Genomic DNA, 21,272 nt, shown 5'->3' with positions numbered 1-21,272 from the left:
TCTCCCTGAGGCTGTCAGTACTGGGGAGAGGAGGGAACAGCAGAATCAGTCCCACCCCCTAATCACCTGAGGGAATGGTGACATCCTAATTCTGCATTTTTTTCTTCAGTTTGTTGGCCAACACATCTCTAAAATTTGCATATTCCAAAGGTAAATATGAATTTGTAAAGCTGGGGTTTCAGTCTCTTGAAGATATTTTTACTGTTGTTAAGATTATTTTCAAAGTGCTTCCTGAATCACTGTATAGACTTATGGGGTGACAGAAATCTCTACACCCAGAATTTATCCAAAGAAGTCTAATTCCTTTGAAGAAAACAGTATTTGAAGACATAGCTGGGACACCAATTTTTTATCTTCATGAAATCAATTAAACATAAATCTTTCACTGCTGTTTCTAGTAAACTTATGTGACTGCATATTTACAGATTTTCAAAGTGTGAACCCCTCTTTAAAAATTTCTTTAAAAAGAAATTCTTACAGTTCATGTTAGTGAAAGACATTAACACCTTTTTAAATCAACGACCTTTCAAATATCTTTAACGCAAAACTCCAGTTTTAAGAATGAATTATCTTTAGGATTTCCACAAAGGACTATTTAAAACAATGAGCCATCTGGAGCTTAAAAAATGCATACATACCTCCATAGGGTGCAATCATTACAGCCATCAGAATGGTTAATACAGCATCATTATTTTGCTAAATAGGAAAGGTGGATTTACAAATTATGCTTTTAATCATATGCATTTACTCATAAACTGTGCCCTCAAATCTTGACAGTGCAAACCAGACCTCCCCTATCTCACTCCTGGCCACCCATTTCCATTTTGTGTTTAGAATTTGGTGTCTCTAGATCTGCTAAACCAGGGAGGACTCCTCTGCCTGCTTGGCAGTTGTCAAAAATATGTTCTTGTTACCATGCTTTTCATTTCATCTGTTCTTTGTTGGACTAGCCCTGCCATTTATGGTGATTTCAGGACAGAGAGAAAGTAATAAACACTGCATTCAACCTTCTTATATTTTATCTAGTGTCCTGTTGCTTTTTAATAGAAAACACATTCTGAAAAACTTAGCAACTGTAAAATATACAATTTCTGATAAAAATAGCACATACATACATATCTTAAAACACAAAGCATATAGGAACATAGAGTACAAAGGTTCAATCTGTGTCTTAATAAAGAGCTGGCTCCAGAAACAGTACTGAAAATGTTAAACTGGTAGTAAATGCAGAAAGGGAATCAAGTGGAAGTCTTTATTTTTGTTGTTGCTGTTGTGGCTTTCCTGTTTTGTCTGCTCTGTTGCCCAGGCTGGCTTCTATTTCCAGGAAACAAGCAATCCTGCCTCAGCCTCCCAAGTAGTTGGGACTACTGGCAAATGTGCTATACCTGGCTTAATAGTTTTTAATAGAGAATCAAAAATGCTAACACCAAAGCTGCACTCTGTGTTTTTGCTTCTGACACAGAAAAGTTTCCCACAATAATTTTTAAGAGCATTACTGACCCCTCTAAAGATGAACTATCCTCACTAGCTGCTTTTAACCAGCATCTTCCTTGCTCTCTCAAGTTGCTGCCTGACCCTTTAAATGTGGAAGATGCCTATCTCCCTTGTACCAGTGAAGACAGGCAGCCTATGCTCACAATGCGTTGGCTATTTCGATGCTCTGAGACCTCAGATTAGAAGTACTATATGAGAACTTAAGGATTTCCCAAGGACAAGTATACACACCTCACAGCCACCAAAAATACCAGGTTGAGAACAGCAATTGGATCTTAAAATGCAATAGCTGCCCAAGATGGGACTTAGGAATAGAAAACTTGGCTCAGTTTGGGCAAATCTTTTCTTTCACATCCCAGAAAATTCAAGTACCAGAGAACAAAGTACTGAAGATACTGAAAAGCCAAGACTAATCTTAAAAAGCTATTTTTTTCCTTAGATAAATCCTTCCCTGACCTGTACATTGCCTAGTCCTATGGAAATCACTAAATTCTGAAACTGTAACAATGATTTGTTTATAAACTGGTGTCAAAATTTAGAAAACTACACCAAAATAAATTCCAAACAAAATTTAAGCAGCAATAAATAAAGTACCAAATTTGTAATTACCTGGGGGTTGCTGAAAACTACCAGCTTCATGGAAAAAACAAAACAGTTTCCCCCTCCAATTATTATTAAGTAATTCTACTGTGAAAGTATTATAAGGTGGGCACAGATACAGATGTTCCTGATTCTAACACTTGGAAGGCAGAGGCAAGGGATGGTGAGTTCAAGGCCAGCTACACAGCAAAACCTCTATTTCAAAACCAAAATAAGTAATATTTATTATGTAATAGATCCAATCATTTATATCTAGTCTTAATTTTAAAAAAGGAATTTGGGGCATATTATTCTATGAAGAGCACTACTTTATGTACAAAATAATTTCTTTTGTAGGTAACACTACGATGTCAATTCTCTACAATAAATCTGACAAGACAGAAAAATATTAGTCCAAAATTTCAAATATATCTCCATTAGACCAGGTCTTATGCTGTGTGGGAGCACTAGGGAAGTGCTATGAATTGAAGATGGAGTCCATGTGCATGCTAGGCAATTAGTCTACCAGGATTGTTCAGAGATCTTGCATGTAGCCCAGGTTGGCCTTTAACTCCCCAAATCCTACTTTAGCCTCTGCAGTACTGAGATTATGGATGTGCACTCCCATACCCAGATAAATTAGACACTAAAAAGGCACTTAGCACGTAGAACTTTGGAAATAGAAAGAAGACTGCAGGTTTCCAGTTAGGCTCAGTTCTTCACTAAGACAAGTCCTGGAGACTGACTACAGTGAAAAGCAGTCCTGCTGAGTGATTTTTAATTGTATGTGTGTGTGTGTGTGTGTGTGTGTGTGTGTGTGAGACAGTGATACCCAATAGGACTGCTCGTTGTGGCTCTTCCCTGTGAGCAAGGAAGCCTGCACTCGCAGGAGGAGATATGTTGGGCTGAGCAGTCTTTCATTCAGTAGGGCAACTGCCTCTAACAGTTCTCTGAGTTCAAAGAGAGAACAGACCCATCAAATTGATTTCATCAAGTCTATTTATTAATGCATTTCAAGTTTCAAAAAACCTTACATCTTTGCACAATACTTTATTTTTTGCAGGTTTTAGTAAAAATTTCCAAAGTGAACAAAAAAAAGATACTGTATAAAACACAGTGGACATTAAACTGACAGTAGTATTAGATCTCACTGGTCCTGATCCTTTCATTTTTACCACATCTTAATTTGCAGTGGAAACAGTTCAGTGCATGTATCTCTTCAGAAAACATTTAACTTAGACTCAAAATAAAATAAGACAGTGTACAACTGCCAAAATCCTACCACAGGATAACATTACAAGCAAAAAATGTACATGTTCCAAAGTCTACCACACTCAAGAAGTTACTAAGAACTCTTGCAGAATAAAAGTCACCATTTTAGAAATGCAAACCCACTTCCAACCTTTGCACAGTCCAAAAACAAAGGCATTTGAATGATTTAAAGCAGTGTCATACACAGCTACCTACTTGTTGGGTTAGAATTATTTATAGTCTATCTGGGGTTTCATGTACAAAATTTGTCTCTAAATCATGTACAAAAAGCTGTTTTGAAAAAAGTCACCACGTACTGTACAAGTTTACAAGGAGAGATCCCATTGTTTCTCTAGCGTTTTTGGCCTTGCTGGCTCGCGTCACATTATGAGTGATTGTGTAAACCTTAGACTCTTAAGAAAAAAGAAAAAGAAAAAAGAAAAGAAAGCCAAACACAGTAATCTTGTCAACCTTCCCTAAATTTGCCTCCTATGTAAAGCCAGGAAAATCACTGCTGTTGACTTCTAATTTAAGTGATGTAGCTGGAAAACAGAAGCAATGAATATGTCACAAGCTTACAGTTTTTAATGCCCCCTCCATTTTCTGCATAGCGATAAGCCTGTTAATACATTAAATGCTTTTGCTTTCTCTTTCTTTAAAAATGCCAATTATTTATATCTGCTTTAAAAAGAAGTTTGTAATGGGACACTGTGCTGTCTACCTTTATTGTTGTTAAAATGGCTTACAGGTTGGAAAAACAACGTCAGAAGGCCTATCTACAATTTCAACTACCTGCCAAGCAAATTACTAATTTCTAGTGGTTACCAATGATCAATGATGGTGTGCTGAAGAATGGTCCAAATATTTCAATGAAGACACTGATTTTCTTTTCCATAAAAACAGAATTGGCAAACTTTAAGTATATGGAATATACAAAGGAATAAGCAGGCTACAAATGAAAATAATTATTTCTGACATAATTCCTACCAAGGCATCAAGGCATGAATAAAATTTCACCTAACAATTTAAAAAGGGAATTGAATTAGGAAGTATAAAATACTAAGCAGAAACCAAACATTTACATAAAGAACTGACTCTGAAGCCCAATGCTGTTGTTGTTCAGTTCACACTCCGATCAGCTGTGTTCTTCAGCACAGTCTTTCCTGCTCACAACAGCCATGCGACAAGACAAAAAGATGTACGTAAGAACCAACTCTATCGTAAGAAAAGGGAAAATGATTCTATTTCAAAACTGCCTGTGTGAAGCATTACAGAATCCTGGACCACTGAACACCACCATTCTCTGTTATCCTGAGTATGTCAATTAAACAGTAATTTTTCATTAAGAGCGGGAAAAATTTATAATACAAAGAAACATCCATATTGCAATTTCTGTTTACAATTGCACAGAGAAATACAGTGTACGTAAGAAATACATGTCTGCATATAACAAGGTATGTACATTGGCAAGTGATATATCCAATGTTGAGGTGGTCGAGCCTCCCAGCCTTGATTGGCAGTTGAAAAAAATATATTTCAATTTGTGATAAAAGTTCATCGAGAGCCAAGTCTGTCTGCAATGAAGAAAATGCAGCAACGAAGAACAGGGAACATGGGGCACATAATAATATTCTAAGACTTTGTGCCATTAGATTAAAAATATCTGTCCATAAGAAAATTGGGTTCCTTTTCCATCCACCCCCCCAAAAATTGGAATTTTCAGGCTTTAAATTTTAGGTAATTCCACCTGGTCTGAGGACATGATCTCTTGCCATTTTTCTTCAACTATGAACTGTGAGGGTTTCGTCTGGAGATGATGACTTAACAGGTTTCTCTTTGGAGTGAAGTTTTCCCACTGTAGGCACTAGGAAGAACCAAGGCAAAAGCTGCAGTTAGCGTCGCATGTGTCCCATTTGATAACTCTCCCGGGGCCTCTGACGCGGGGGCTGCTGAATGGGTTGCGGCGGTCTCCTCCTTTTTAAAGTGCCTGTAATGAAAGCAAAACAGTTTATTGTTCATCACCTCCTAAAAGCAAGAAAAATTATTCTTTGTGACTGATCAGCAGTATGTGCCCTGTAACACAGTTTTCAATTTTCTGGTGGACATAATAAAAAAGTAATAATACTAAATAATTTTAATACTTATTTCATTTAGGCCAATTCCAGTTAAAAACACCAACTTTAACATGTATTCAATATAAAAATTACTATAACGCTACACCATTTCATACTGACTTTAAATCTGATTCATATTTAATGTTTAACAGCCTTAAGAATTAGACTGGTTATCCTAAATTAATAGGTTTGAGGGCAGAATCTAGGACTTGAACTCTGACAGGACAAGATACTTGAGGTTGGTCTGCACAGCAGAATGGCAACTAACTCATCCAGTCTGTTGTGAGGACTTGGAGACTACTCCTGTACGTGCTTAGCACTTTTTATGAAGGTTTAACAAATGACAGTCTTCAGAGGTGTTAATACACAAGTCAAATATCTGTTCCACTGAAGGAGAACGTCATGGTAACTGTGCCTAAAAGTGTCCTGTAGTTCTTGGAAATGTGTTAAAACAAATCCAAGTGCCTGAGTTCTGACTCAGGAAACTTAAGAAAACAAGTGTATCAAATCAAACATCCTCTCACCCCAACCACAACTTCTGGGCTCTCTTGTCCCAACACAAAAACAGAGGAAAACTACAAAGTAGAGGAAACTACTTTGTGTAGGGGATTATAGTTGGCTTGACAAGGCTCTCCTAGGAAAGGGGAAATGCTAGCACCCAACCCTGGCTTTCTTGCCACTGTCTCAGGCAATGTCTTCCCCACACCTATGATGATTAGCCATTATACTCTAGAGAGGGGAAAGGAGGGACTGTTAAGCCTGACTAATGTGTAACACAAAGAAGCTGCTTCCTCTTGTCTTCTTGCCCAGACTTGATTTATCCTAGTGGTGGTATCCTCCCAAAGGAAAGGATAGGGACTACTTGATAGGTTCTCAACATTTGAAGCTGCTATACCAAGACTCCCCCACATAAAGATCTGTACTTCTCAGTAGGCCTCATCTAGGAGGAAAATGTGCTTCTGTGCCAGAAACTATTTCAAGAACACAGACATCACAAATAGTACCAGAGCCATTAACTACTCAGAGGAAAGACCAATAATTTAAAAGCAGCTTAACTACCATAATAAAAACAAGGTATGGTAACAGATTGAGACAAAAACAGGGGGTGGGGGAGTCTACGCAAAAATCAAAATGTTATTCTAAATGTTTCTTGACGCACAATAAATCAGCATTACACTGGTAGTCAGTGACTAGATTGAACTGACGAACAAAAATACAGCCAGTGAATCATTTATCAGGTAATTTGTCAACAACAGAGCCCATAAACTCAGTTACTAAAGCCTTGTGGGTGCTGCATCCTTCATCCTCCCTGCCCGAAAGCTCTGGCTCTGCTCACAGCAGCAGCCATTGCTCAGCACCTTACCTGGAAGTGGTTTAGGAGGAGGCAACTTTGGATTACTACTTGGAGTGTGAACACTGCAAATCTTGATAAATCCAGCCATTAACATGATCAGGGCAATTCCCATAAGAAGGACTGCCCACCAGTGAGCCTGGACAGGAATAGAATTAAACTGTTTTAAGAACAGATACTAACAACTATCACTGTTAGTGTTTACAGCTTCTAAACTCTGAATATCCACATTGGCATTAATACAGATTATTGTAACACGTATGCAATTACTACTCATTATTTCTAGCAAAACAACATTCAAAATGCCTCTATCATCTGAGACTTTACATTACTTATTACCTCTGTAGTGTGTTTACTCAGATCCTAAAATAAAAATACATGCTGTGTCAAAACACCCCCCAGCCACTTTTTATGCATATATAAGCTCTCACATTAGGACAACTTTTGTTTTACTTTGAACGACTCTCTAACTTAATGAAAAGTTGCAAGCAGTGCAAACACCTTTCAGAAATCTGACCCAGAGTCAGCTGCATGCACCACTTTATGCTCCTGAGAATGTTAGCATGAAAGGCCCATAACAAGGAGCTCAACTGGCACTCAATGGGCTTGCCTTGCCACCAAGATGAGGACCTACGTTCAGATTCTTAGAACTCATGTAAAACGCCAGGAGTGAAAACAAATACCTGGGGAGCAGATACAAGTGGATCTCTGGGGCTTGCTGACCAGCCAGTTTAGCCAACCAGAAAGCTACAGGTTCAGTGAGAGACCATACACCAACAACAAAATAGGTGGAAAGCAACATCCAATATCAAACTCTGCCTCACACATGCAATCTCCAAAGCAGACCACTGACAGAGACAGACAGACACACATAGACAGACAGACAGACTCTCTCTCTCTCTCTCTCTCTCTCTCTCTCTCTCTCTCTCTCTCTCCCTCCACCCCCCCCCCCCCATGATAAAAGAGTATTTTCTTAGGCCACGGTCATCACAAACCCATGCAAGCTTTGCCATCTGTTCCTCTCTGCTGTCCTTCAGTCTGTAAGGGTTCCACAGATCCCCTCTGACCTTTAAGACTGTTAAACTTTTGAGACTAGAGAGATGATCCAGTGGGTAAGAGAACTTGCTGCACTTACAAAGGATCTTGATTTGATTCCCAGCACCTACATGACAGTTCACAATGATCTGTAAATCCAGCAACAGGGGATCCAATGCTCTCCCACCCTCCACAGAGGAAAAAGAGATGTGATGCATGTGGGCATACACACACACAGGCAAATTACACCCCTCCCCAAATACACATACAAAATAAATAGATATTTTTGAAATTTTCAGAGCAGGTGTTAATTACAGGATGGTAACAAATTTTGAAGTTTGGATTCTCTAGTGTTTCTTATGATCAGACTCAGGTCATGCATCTTTTAGGAGTATCGCAGAAGGGATGTTGTACTCTTTTATCATATCCTGTCAGGCTGGACATGACTCTGATTTCACTACTATGATGCTAACCTTGATTACCTGATTGAGATACTATCCACCAGATATTATTCAATGAAATTATTTTCCCTTGTGAAACCAATGAGCAATTTGTAGAGATGTCATCTGGAACTATGCAAACACTCTATTCTTCACCAACAAGTAAGTAAATCATCATTGATTTACTTACTTGTTGTGCTGTAACCATGGAGTTTTTAAGACCTTCCCCATCTCATTCTTTAAGCACTTACTTTCTCACGCAACAAAAACTTCCAGGTTTATCCTGTTTTTAGTTTTTGTTTTAAATATCTGAGTCCGGGACCACCATGTCTCTGTTGAACCCTGGTTCTCCTCCAAGGAAGACCCCTTCTTCACCCCACTTGTACACTGACGTGACACTTGCCTTCTACACAGGACAGAGGCCTCTGACTGTACTTTCAATCTTTCTCCTACTCTGTAGACCCTACTCACTTCATTTGAACACTAACACAGCATTCACCTTCCACATGGAATAGAGGACATTCACAATATTTGGAATATGTCGTCCCATACCATGTTCTTCCCCACACCCTCCTGACCAGGTAAGGCTCTATTAGCCAGGCATGCCTTTGGTATTGCAGCTCTCCATAGCTGATGTGGATTCCAACCTTGCTTAGACTCACTCAATGACTTTAGGAACAAATTCTTCAAGAAAAGAAACTATATGATGGAAAGAATGGATTCCAGAAAGTTGTTCCCTGACCTCCATTTATACTTACACACACACACACACACACACACACACACACACACACACACACATTTTTTTTAATGCAAAGGTAATAGAGAGATAGCTCAGTGGTTAAGAGCACTGGCTGCTCTTCCAGGATCTAGATTCAATTCCCAGTATCAACATGGATCAGGGGATCTGACACTGTCTTCTGGCTCCTGCAGGTAGCAGGCACACACATGGTACACAGGTATACAAGCAGGCAGAACAATCAAACACATAAGATATAAAAATAAAAAGAAATGAAAGGAGATGTGATGGCACATGTCTATGATGTTAGCAACTGAGAAACGAATACAGAAGGATCAGTGGTTCATTCAGGATTAGCCTCAGCTAATAAATACTAACTGAGGCTGGTCTGGGTCAAAGGAGATCCTGTCTCAATCCTTTCCCCCACTTTCACCCCAAAAACATGAAAGAACAGGGAACAAAAAAGGGAACGAGGCCCTGGCTGCCCCTGGAGAGGTGAGTGTCTGGAGTCGCATCTGGATGGCCCAGCTCTCTAGATGCTAGTCCCTGCCAGCCCCCACACCCCGTTTGGCACATTCCATGCCCCACCCCCATCCAGTTAGGCCCCAGGGACCTGGGAGCAATCTTTCCACACCTGCAGTCATCTCCCACTACATCTCTGACCACTGGAGCTTTGGCCCTGGCTGCCCCTGGAAAGGTGAGTATCTGGGTTCCAGTTGGACAGCCCTGCTGTCCAGGCCCTAGCCCATGGAGGAAAACCCAGTGCCTCACCCCCAACCACCAAACCCCAGAGACCCTGGAGCAGCCTCCCCACTCCTGCAACCATCCCTCACTGCACCTATCTAAGATCACTGGAGCTTTGGCCCTGACCGCACCCGGAGAGGATTCCCCAGAACTGCATCAACAACTACCTTTATCAGCCCTGCCTACACCAGGAGGAAGAGTGAACATCTAAGCCACAGGACAAACCTGCATCAACTGGAGGAAGATAGACCCCCCATGAAGCACAGGTCCCACCTGCACCCCTTGGGTAGGTGCCAGCGCAAGTATATTTAACAACCTAAAGAGCAATATGGCAACGTTTGAACATAATAGTCCTACAAAAGGAAAACCTGAACATCCTAACCCAGAAGCAGAAGAAAATGTGCTTAAATTTAACTTTCTGAAGATGATAGAGACCCTTAAAGAGGAAATTAAAACTTCTCTTAAAGAAATGGAGGAAAAGACGAATAAAAAAATGGAAGAAATCAATTAATCTCTGAAAGAAAGCCAAGAAAACCAAGAAAAAAAAAAGGTAAAGTAAACAGTTCAAATAATTCAAGACTTGAAAATTGAAATAGAGTCGATTAAGAAAACACAAAATGGCAGGCGGTGGTGCGCGCCTTTAATCCCATCACTTGGGAGGCAGAGGCAGGAGGATCCAAGGTCAGCCTGGTCTACAAGAGCTAGTTCCAGGACAGGGTGTTGAAGATATAGTAGAGGAAATAGATTCATGGGTCAAAGAAAATGTTAAATCCAACAAATCCTTAACACAAAACATCCAGGAAATCTGGGACACCATGAAAAGACCAAACCTAAGAGTAATAGGGATAGAAGAAGAAAAAGAACTCCAGCTCAAAGGCACAGAAAATATATTCAACAAAATCATAGAAAAAAACTTTCCCAACCTAAAGAAGACTATCCCTATGAAGTTACAAAAAGCTTACAGGACATCAAATAGACTGGACCAAAAAAAAAAATGTGCCCTCGCCATATAATAGTCAAAACACTGAACGTACAGAAGAAAGAATATTAAAAGCTGCAAAGAAAATGGTCAAGTAACATATAAAGGCAGATCTATTAGAATTACACCTGACTTCTCAATGGAAACCCTGAAAGTCAGAAGATCCTGGACAAATGTGCTGCAGACACTAAGAGATCACGGATGGAAACCCAGACTACTATATCCAGCAAAGTTTTCAATTACCATTGATGGAGAAAACAAGATATTCCATGACAAAACCATATTTAAACAATGCCTATCCCCTAAAACCCCAGTCTTACAAAAAATACTAGAAGGAAAACTCCAACCCAAGGAAGCTAGCTGCACCCACAAAAACACAGATGACAGATAAACTTACACTGGCAAACCCCAAAGAAGGGAAAAACACAAACACTACCACCAAAAAATAACACGAATTAATAATCACAGGTTATTAATATCACTTAATATCAATGGACTCAATTCACCTATAAAGAGACACAGGCTAACAAAATGGATACAAAAACAAGATCCGTCCTTCTGTTGCATACAAGAAACACACCTCAACCTCAAAGACAGACATTACCTCAGAATACAGGCTTGGGAAAAGATTTTTCCAAACAAAGAGACCCAAGAAACAAGCAGGTGTAGCTATCCTAATATCTAACAAAATAGACTTCAAACTAAAATCAAGCAGAAGAGATGGAGAAGGACACTTCATATTCACCACAGGAAAGGTCCATCAAGATGAAGTCTCAATTCTGAACATCTATGCCCCAAATACAAGAGCACCTACATATGTAAAAGAAACATTACTAAAGCTTAAATTGCACATCCAACACCACACACTAATAGTGGGAGTCTTCAACACCCCACTCAACCCATTGGACAGGTCAACCAGATAGAAACTTAACAGAGAAATAAGAGAACTAACAGATGTCATGACTCAAATGGACTTAACAGATATCTATAGAGCATTTCACCCAAATACAAAAGAATATACTTTCTTTTCAGCACTTCATGGATCCTTCTCCAAAATTGACCATATACTCAGTAACAAAGCAAATCTCAACAGATATGAAAAAAATTGGAATAACACCCTGTTGGAATAACACCCTGTGTCTTATCAGACCATTCATGGCTTAAAATTAGAATTCAACAACAACACTAATTGCAGAAAGCCCACAAACTCATGGAAACTGAACAAGGTTCAACTGAATCACCACTGGGTCAAGGAAGAAATAAGAAAGAAATTAAAGATTTTCTAAAATTCAATGAAAATTACCACATAACATACCCAAACTTGTGGGACACACTCATAAATGGATATTAGACATAAAGCAAAGGATAATGAGTCTATTCCACAACCCCAAAGAAGCTAGGTAACAAGGAGAACCCTAAGAGAAATATACATAAATCCCCCAGGGAAGAGGAAATAGACAAGATCTCCTGAGAAAATGGGAGCATGAGAGTAGAAGGGAGGGAGGAAGGGGAAGAGAACTTGAGGGAATTGGATGGTCAAAATGCAGGAAGGACAGAGAGGGAGAGCAAGGTCAGAGATATCTTGATAGAGAGAGCCATTATGGGGTTAGCAAGAAACTTGGCAGTAGAAAAATTTCCAGGAATCCACAAGTATGACTCCAGCTAAGACCCTAAGCAATAGTGAAGAGGGTGCCTGAACTGGTCTTGCCCTGTGGTCAGATTGGTGAATATCTTGAATATTACCATAGAGCCTTCATCCAGCAACTGATAGAAGCAGAGGTGGAGCTCCCTAAGTTCAGTCAAAGAGTGAGAGGAACAAGAATATGAGCAAAGGGGTCAAGACCATGATGGAGATACCCACTAAAACAGTTTACCTGACTAACAGGTGCCCACTGACTCCAACCTGACAGTGGGAGAACCAGCATAGGACCAAACATTTGCCCTCTGAATGTGGGTGACAGTTGTATGGCTGGCACAGACAGTGAGACCAGGATTTATCCCTAATGCTTGTACTGGCTTTTTGGAACCCATTCTCTCTGGAGGGATATGCTGCTCAGCCTAGATATAGTGGGGAGGTCCTTGGTCCTGCCTCAAAGCAATGTGCTAGACTTTGGTGACTTCCCATGGGAAGCCCTACCCTCTCAGAGGAGTGGACAGGGGGTGAGGTGGGGGGGGTGGAAGGAGCAAGAGGAGGAGAGGGTCTGGGAACTGGGATTGGTATATAAAATGAGAAGAGTTTCTTAAAAAATAAATTAAAAAAAGAAAAGAGGATAGTTTTATTTTTAATTTAAAAATGAACTTAGAATGATTTATATTACATGTGGCTTGTCATTAGTCTCCTACAATCCTCAGGTTATTTTCTTTCTTTCTTCTGTTTATTTGAAGCAGCGTTTCTGTATAGCCCTGGCTGTCCCTGAACTGCTCTGTAGAGCAGGCTGGTCACAAACTCACAGAGATCTGCCTGCCTCTGCCTCCCTATTGCTGGGATTAAAGATGTGCACCATCACCACCTGGTTCTATTTTCATTTTTTTTTCAACAGTCTATGACAGGAGTTTCCAGTTTGTCACTCTTATGGTCACTAATTGCAGGAATTGTAAACTTACATGCCCACATGGCAGTAAGGTGCAATGCAATTTAGCCTTCCTGCTCAAAGATCTGTTTTTTTGATCAATGATCTGCTTTTCAGGAGAAGTTACAAATCTGAATTTTTATGTGAATTTTTTTGTTAAATACTGGCAAACTTGTTCAGGGTTTCTAAAAACTATGGCCGGACCACACAAAACATGTTGATGGAGGCTAAATCTGGCTTAAAAACCAGGTGTTTTTTTTTTCCCCTTCAAGTTATGTAAGGCAATTATTGTGCTGGTTTATGATCTATGGGTAAAATGAAAGTCTAAAAGACCAAACATCAGTTTTTGTTGTTTTCCAACTGCTCCAGATATGCTGAGGTGTACTTTTGTGTTCTATTGAATGTGCATTTGGAGACTTGAAGCCTACAATGTACTCTCTAAACTACTGCTTCTATCCTGCCTTAGACTGTCCATTTTCTAAAATGTTCTTTTATTTGCTATAGAAACAATTTTCAGAGTTCCTTTCTTTTTTTGTTCTCAGGATGACATCATCCTTGTTTCAGAAGTTTTCTATGGATTCCTATTATTTTTCTATTCTTACTCACTGTCAAGAAACAGACTTGCTGTTATCAGGAGGCAGGGTACAGGACTCCTGTCAGTCTGACCAAATTGGTTCAGAGTCAATTTTGAGCAATGTTTGAAGCTCAATATTCCTGGAGCCCAGTTAGTAAATATCAGTAGAACCCTTAGTTACTCTAACAGCTACTGTATACTTCTGAGTTCCTACTGGGAGCAGTGACCAATTCTTAAGCTCAGAGGACAATGGCCATCTTACTCCATTCAAGCTAAGGCCGAGTACTGACACAGCAGCTACTTCTACCTTTAGTGTTCCTCTCATTTTTCTTAAAACCTAGCCAACACAGCTCTACTTAGTTCTCTTACAGTATATATATACTGTAAGATAGTATATACTGTAAGATACTACAGATAGTTTCTAAAGAACACACAGGAAATTCATCCTAGGCAGACAAGCTTCAGAGCACAAAGCCGGCCTGCTTTTAAACAGAGCACTTTATCAATTAAAAGAACTCATCAAGCTTTACAAAAGACTTTCAAACTGTTTCAGTGTTGAAGGCTGTTGTACATGTGGCTTTTCCATGTACTTCCTTCTCCATGAAACATTTTTGATGTCTGCTTCTGCCAACTCTTAAGAATGTAGTTCTAGTGTCACCTTCTTAAAGAGGACTTCCCAATGGCTGGGGATGGGGCTGAGTGGTAGAGAATTTGTCCAAAGTAGCTGAGACCCTGGGGTCACTTGCTGCCAGCATCACCAAAATATAAACAAACAACAACAAAAACCAAACCAATAACAAAAAAATCTTTTTAAGATTTCTCCAGTACAGTCTGCTGTTTTCTATGAAAACGACACACAGAATTGAAGTACACTTCTATGTCTGTCTTCCATGTCCCAAACTGAACTGAGTTCCTGTACTTAAGAAACCACTTGTTGGGATAGTTATCACAGTGGCTCATCATTCTATCCCACTATGGTCCATGTACCTTGTTCTAGTTTGTCTGACACTGACAACGTGGACAGGGATCCATTACCAGAGTCACAACACAGAGATACTTCAGTGCTAGTAACACTCCTTCTTCAGACCAACATTCTATAGTGGAGCAACACAAATACCATAACACTGGAATAAGTAAAGTCTGGAAATAACTGGTTGAAACTTGGCTTCAGGCCAATTCCAAGAGCTTTGACTCACTTGGTCTAGGCCCTGTGGTGCTCTTGGACAATGTTCACCAAGTAAAGTCTAAGGACATCCTAGTTTTGCAATCCTTCCATGAGTAAATGCTCCTATGGTTGTTTCAAAAACAAAGCTAAAATGATGTATGAATTCTAGAACTTCTCCCAATTTCACCAGCCTCCAGTTTTCTCAGAGGCATAGATAATCAAGCTGAGAACAAATGTAGTCTGTGATTCACTTGGGAACCACTGCCCTAAATCTTCCACTCAAAAAGAATACCAGATACTTAGTATTTAAATTCATAAAGTTAGAACAAAATATGAGGGTAGAAACTGATTAAAAAGTGAGAAAGTACATTTTGGAGGTTGAGGTAGGATTGGGGCTAGTTTGAGCTCAGCTTGGGTTACATAGCAAATACCAGGTTTAGAGCTATGATACAAGGCTCGTCTCAAAAAAATTGAGGGGTGTGTACTTGGAGTCCAGCTACTCAGAGGCTAAGAGTAGAGGAACCCCCTTGAGCCCAGGGATTAAAGATCTAGACACCATAGTAAGAAGGAGAATAAGGAGCGTTAATTCTTATCAAAACAAAAACTGAAACACAAACTTTTCTCAAACTTAAATAGTCACAACATATCAAGGGATGAAAAAAAGGAGGCACATACTGATAAATTAAAAAAAAAGGTTAAAAAATGGGTCTCTGCAATATGAAACCTAGCCAAAAGGTGAAAAGAGAAACAAGACCATATCAACTATAGGGGAAACTGGAAAAGAATTACTAATGCCCTGAATTCCCACTTAAAGGACAATTGATAACACCCAGGATCTCAATATATTTAATGGTGAGTGCTCTCAGTCTTCTCAACAACTACACGATGCTTGCTAAAGCTATGGAGTGTTTATCACTGCCTCCAAGCCAAACAAATCCAGCAAAGGTATGGAGCATACTGTGGAAAAGCTTAAACATGGCTGTCAAAACAACTCTCTACAAAGAAACAACAATAACAACAAAAAATATCTCCATGGCAATAGGAAGTGTTAAGGTTCTTCCTACTCTACAGAATTTCAGGAGAAGAAAGGGGGACATAAAGCACACCGAGGAGAGAAAAGGACACCAGGTAGCACTGGAAACAGAACAGTGAAGGGAGCCCTTTACTTCTTACAGTCTCTTACAGCAGAACACCCTAACAGCATACATTACCAAACAAAAATATTGCGTCTGGTAAGACGCCAAGACACAAACTATCATTACTACAAAACAAACCTTTTTATGCAAGAAAAGTCTGCACAAAGTCAAATGAGACAAACAATGTAAAACATCTCAGCATTTACTGTATTAATTCTTGATCTGGCCAATGCTCACCAAAGCATCCAAAATCTCCTCTCCAGGCACTGGGGGTGGTGCTAACTAAGGATGTTATACAATTGTATATATAATGCTGGCATTATAAAATAAAAGATACCTGTTACAGTCACTCATGTACAGCAAACCTGTATAAATTCAGAATTGTCTGATTAATCTATTCCAGAATATAAGATAAGAACATTCTTAGTGCTAATTCACAGAAAGGGATCTTTCATTAAAACTACTTTTAAAAAGTAATAACCCTTGGAAAAGGGAGAGTCTGAGTTCTAAATCAATTTGTAAAGCAAACTACTCCATTTTGGGCATAGCACATTCTTAAACATACTACTTGCAAGTATGTGTCTGACACAAGTGCACTTGAAAAGCGTGAACATTTAGGTTAATCTCAGCAATCCTTTAAGAAAATTGCAGCTGGTGCTGGAGGGATGGCTCAGCAGTTAAGAGCATTGCTTGCTCTTCCAGAGGTCCTGAGTTCAATTCCAAGCACCCACATGGTAGCTTATAGCCATCTATAACTGCAGTTCCATAGGAACCGATGCCCTCTTCTGATGTACATGCAAATATATGCAGACAAAACACTCATATACATAAAGTACATAAATAAATACATGTACTCCTCCCCTCCTGATGTACATACAAATGTACATGCAGACAAAACACTCATATATATATAAAGTATATAAATAAATACATGTATATGAGTGTACCTGTTACACTGAAACAGGAGAGAAATACATAAATCAAGTAGCACTTTCCCAAAAGCCCAGTGAAAACACTAATATATGTACCACCAGAAGTCACCTGCAAGAGACAATGTAAGCAGCAGAGGGAAGCAGAGTGACTCTTAGAACATACAACAGAGCTTTAAATGATATTCAGGTGGAGAACCCAATCACTGCAAAAGGAAATAAGAACCAGAGTTACTATACATACAGTAACTCTAATATAAATAGGCAAGTGTTCTTCCTCCAACATTGGTGACCACTGCCCAAGTAAAATTAAGCCCAAACATTTTAAGTTAAGGCTTTTATGAACGAAGACTATACTTACTACAATCCACTCCGCAATATTTTCATAGAGTTGTGGACTAAAAATTGCTTTTTTCAGCCTCGCTAGAGGGCCATCAGCATCTACTAATCTGCACCGCATGAAAACATCACAGTAGCCTCGGAAGTCATTACACGGAGAGCCCGGCTGCAGAGTGATAGTCCGACCACTGAACTGCTTGCTCCACTGCAAAGACCCTGTACTGGCACAAGTTGAAGGAGCCACTAGAAAAAGAAGTTCCAAACACAGAGGTCAGAATACCTGGCGGGACAATCTTGGAAAGCAAAAAGAAAGACAGAACTACCTAAATTCATTCCCATATTACACAGACCTACACTAGTTTGTCAGAGTAACATCATTAATTACCTTAAATGTTAAATATAAACAAACATTAAATCTTGATTTAATGCCTACAATGGCTTTAAAACCATTGAGCTATGTTTATATAAATTATTACCTGAAGCTAAAAAGATTTGGTTAATACATCATTTAACATTATAAGGACTATAATACAATGCTACATTTAAATTTTCCTCAAGAGAATCAATTTAGCTGGAAAGTATCTGTCCAAATTGTGTATCAGTTTAATAAGGGAAACTTAAAGACAGGAATCTTCTCTGTCCTACCCTACCCCACCCGTGCCACCCCTCTTAGGGCAGTTCACCTAATGCTCCTCTGCATGTTCTAAAGGAACCCTCTTTCCCTTTAAGGCTCTGCTAAGGTGTTTCTGATATTGCTGTTTCTTTCTTGTGCTCACTTAAAGGCTCAATCATGGTCTTGGAAGTCCTTACTCCTAATAAACCTCATTCCCAAAGGATGAAAAACAACTTAATGGCAAATAACAGATTTTGATAGTAGACTTTAATCCGAGGTACTGAAAAGCCTTACTTTTCTTCATGCAGCAAACATGGCATAACTCTTTGTCATCTTTGCCATCAGAGCTGGCACAGGTGCACTCTTCCAAGTCATACTTCTCACAGATAGAACCTGCACATTGCTGGGGAAAATGCAAATTTTATTTAATATCTGTGGAGTCAAAACTACTGTCCACAGTAACAGGTAGGTATAAGTTTCAGATGTCAAATAATAAAGTGGGTATATTTAATGTAATAAACAACAGGGCTAGAGATGAGTCTCCCTGACAAACAACTGCAGGCGCATATAAGGTCCTGGGTCTAATCCCAGGCACCACAAAACAAAAACACAGACGACTATCAGAACCAATAATATCACATAAATATACCTGAGACTGAATGAAAGTAAGCTGTGCAACCTTTAAATCAATTAAAGGAAAGAAGAAAAAAACTAAACAAAAGCAGAGAAAGAGGCCATTCCACATTTATGTTGGTTATTGTGACTCCTCTACAAGCAGAAAAAAAAAAATAAGTTTTCTTTACGCAGAAAAAGTGACATTTAGCCATGGAAGCTCAAAAGATTTTACACTCAGAGAAAATGACCAGATGAGCTCTTTTATTCAGGCTTCTGAAATATTAATTTACACAACTTAAAAGCAATGCTGATAACACCACATGCCTAGTTGTACTCTTGTGAATACCAAAGACATATGGTTACAAAGATGAAAGGTGAGTCAGGAACTAACTGTATACCACCAGGCAATTGTCACATTATACATTCATGGATTTGTGGGGAACAGATAGGGATATTACTGAATGGGAGCCCCAAAGTAGTTATCTTATGGAGCTTCCAGGGTCAACTATTATTCTGAAAAAGGAGGCTCTATAAAATTTAAATTTAAAACATCTTAAATCAAATACTTACTCCGTTAATACACACTTGCGTATGCCTGTTACAGTCTGTAAAGTTGGGCTTGGGATCAGATGCTGGGCAGAGAGCTGTGAAGCCATTGCATATGCCTTCCTTTGCACAGTCAGAATCATCTCGGCATTTCTCGGACTTTGACTTGAATGTACACTGTGCTGTACAGCAGGGTCCTTGACTTGGACTAGAAGAGTGGTCAGATAGAGTAAATCTCTTGATGGGCCTGATTTTTACATCATCTTAAATGGTGAGTACATTGATGGAACACAACTTCAAATATTACTACTAACAAACTACTCTATTTGAACATTCTAGCAAGTGTAAAAAAAATGATTAAGCATCTGGTTTCCACAGTCAAAAACACAACAGTCAGCATTCTTACTCAGCCTTTTTGTGAAGTGAATCCAGGATTAAGAAAGTTTTCAGTGCTTTTTTTCCACAGCTACTAACATAGTAGTCAATTTACAGATTTTTTTTGTACTAAAATTGCACTAGAATACATGCCTAACCATCTAAAAAGTTTGTGCAAACTATAGTCTATTGCCTGTAATTACGACTGCATTTGACAAGTGAAATAACTATATGACACTTAAATCACAGAAGCCTACATGCCCCATTTTACCTTAATACTTTCAAGTTAAGATACTATTTGGACAGAAGATAGTAATGTTTTCAAAGTTAGGAACTAAATGATATGTATTTTAAAGGGCAGTATTTTCATATTCTTTTTTTCAATGCCCAAATTATGAATTGTTCCAATTGTCAGCAACAAGATATGGTCCAGAAAAATAAATAACAATAGAACAAAGCAGGGAAAATTTCCATAGCCTTATGAATCTCTTGACATCAGCATTAAATCTGTCTTAACTGCTGTGCGTGACCCTGCAGGCATGTTCACATCAGTGGGGTTGGCAAGGCAGGTACCTGCACTGCTTCCCGGGCTTCAGTTTGCATTTCTTCCCCTCTGGCTGGTTTGCATCGAAGCAGCACTCATCTTTACACTGGTCACTGTAGCCACAGTCACATTCTTCACCTTGCTCCACCATCCCATTTCCACATATAGGCTGGCCAGACTCTGAAGAAAGTAACAGGACAAGATGAACACTGTGTACACACATTAATTTTCTTCAAAATTTACAAACTCAGGGCTGAAGAGATGGCATGATGGTTTATTTAAGAGCATTTGCTGATTTCAGTTCCCAGCACTCACATGGAGCTTATGTCTCTTTATAACTTAAGATCTAGGGGATCTGACATCATCTTCTGGCCTCCAAGGGAATCAGGCTCACACATGATGCAGACATACATGTAGGCAAAATACCATAAATATAAAAAATAAAGTAAAATTCACAAACTCTTTAGAGCTTTACCTCCAACCCCCCAAAAAGGAAATTTTGATAAGTAAGTAAGACAAAAATAGAATCTGAAAATCAGACCTGTTTTTCAATAAGGCAGTGCTTTGCTTACTACCAACAATGAAACCTCAGGTCACTTTGGGGGCCTCTGTTTCTGTACAGTGAGAGGACTGATTCCATAGGTCCTTCTTATTATGTTCTTTACAGAACTAATAACTTGCTACTTAGGCCATATCACAGTAGAGCTTTGCTGACTACACATGTGTGTCATAATATGCAAATAAAGTTAGTATTTTTCTCAACCAGGCAAAAAGGGGGAAAACCTGTTATAGAAAATTTCAAATATACATAAAAGTAGTAAGAAACTAAATACAATGACCTCCCATGTATGCTTCTCTTGTCTTACTTATTCCCAGGCATTTTTATTTGTAGCATTTTGAAATCACCACACCTAATATGTTGTTCTTTAAGTAGTTCAGGCTGCATGACTACATGACAAACCTTTTATAAACCTAACTATATATCATTATCACAGCTAATAAAATCAGCAAGATGCTTAATAAACTAAGCTCCTAATAGCCAATCAATGTTCAAATTTCTTAAACTATCAGTTGGTCATTAAATCAAGTTTCAAACAAGGCTCTCCTAACTCCACTCCTTCCCTCACAGGAACTTTAGAT

The 21,272-nt window shown here is 39.0% G+C and overlaps 1 protein-coding gene across 1 annotated transcript in view; it reads right to left on the bottom strand.

Moving 5' to 3' along the window:
* Positions 1-3,054: 3,054 nt before the first annotated feature.
* Adam10 (ADAM metallopeptidase domain 10) overlaps positions 3,055-21,272 on the bottom strand; it is a 102,048-nt gene continuing 83,830 nt past the window's right edge. The window contains exons 11-16 of the mRNA XM_085689319.2: positions 20,162-20,312; positions 19,238-19,421; positions 18,347-18,455; positions 17,462-17,682; positions 6,802-6,928; positions 3,055-5,311 (exon numbers count right to left, since the gene is read on the bottom strand). Coding sequence (XP_085545445.1) covers positions 5,217-5,311; positions 6,802-6,928; positions 17,462-17,682; positions 18,347-18,455; positions 19,238-19,421; positions 20,162-20,312 — 887 coding nt within the window. The 3' untranslated portion in view covers positions 3,055-5,216. The remainder of the gene's footprint in view (positions 5,312-6,801; positions 6,929-17,461; positions 17,683-18,346; positions 18,456-19,237; positions 19,422-20,161; positions 20,313-21,272) is intronic.

The sequence above is a fragment of the Myodes glareolus genome, chromosome 4, assembly GCF_982192425.1.
Source record: "Myodes glareolus chromosome 4, mMyoGla1.1, whole genome shotgun sequence".
In the NCBI taxonomy this organism is placed as follows: Eukaryota; Metazoa; Chordata; class Mammalia; order Rodentia; family Cricetidae; genus Myodes; species Myodes glareolus.
Note: the sequence above shows the minus strand (reverse complement) of the source record. Positions and strands in the feature narration are given on the sequence as shown.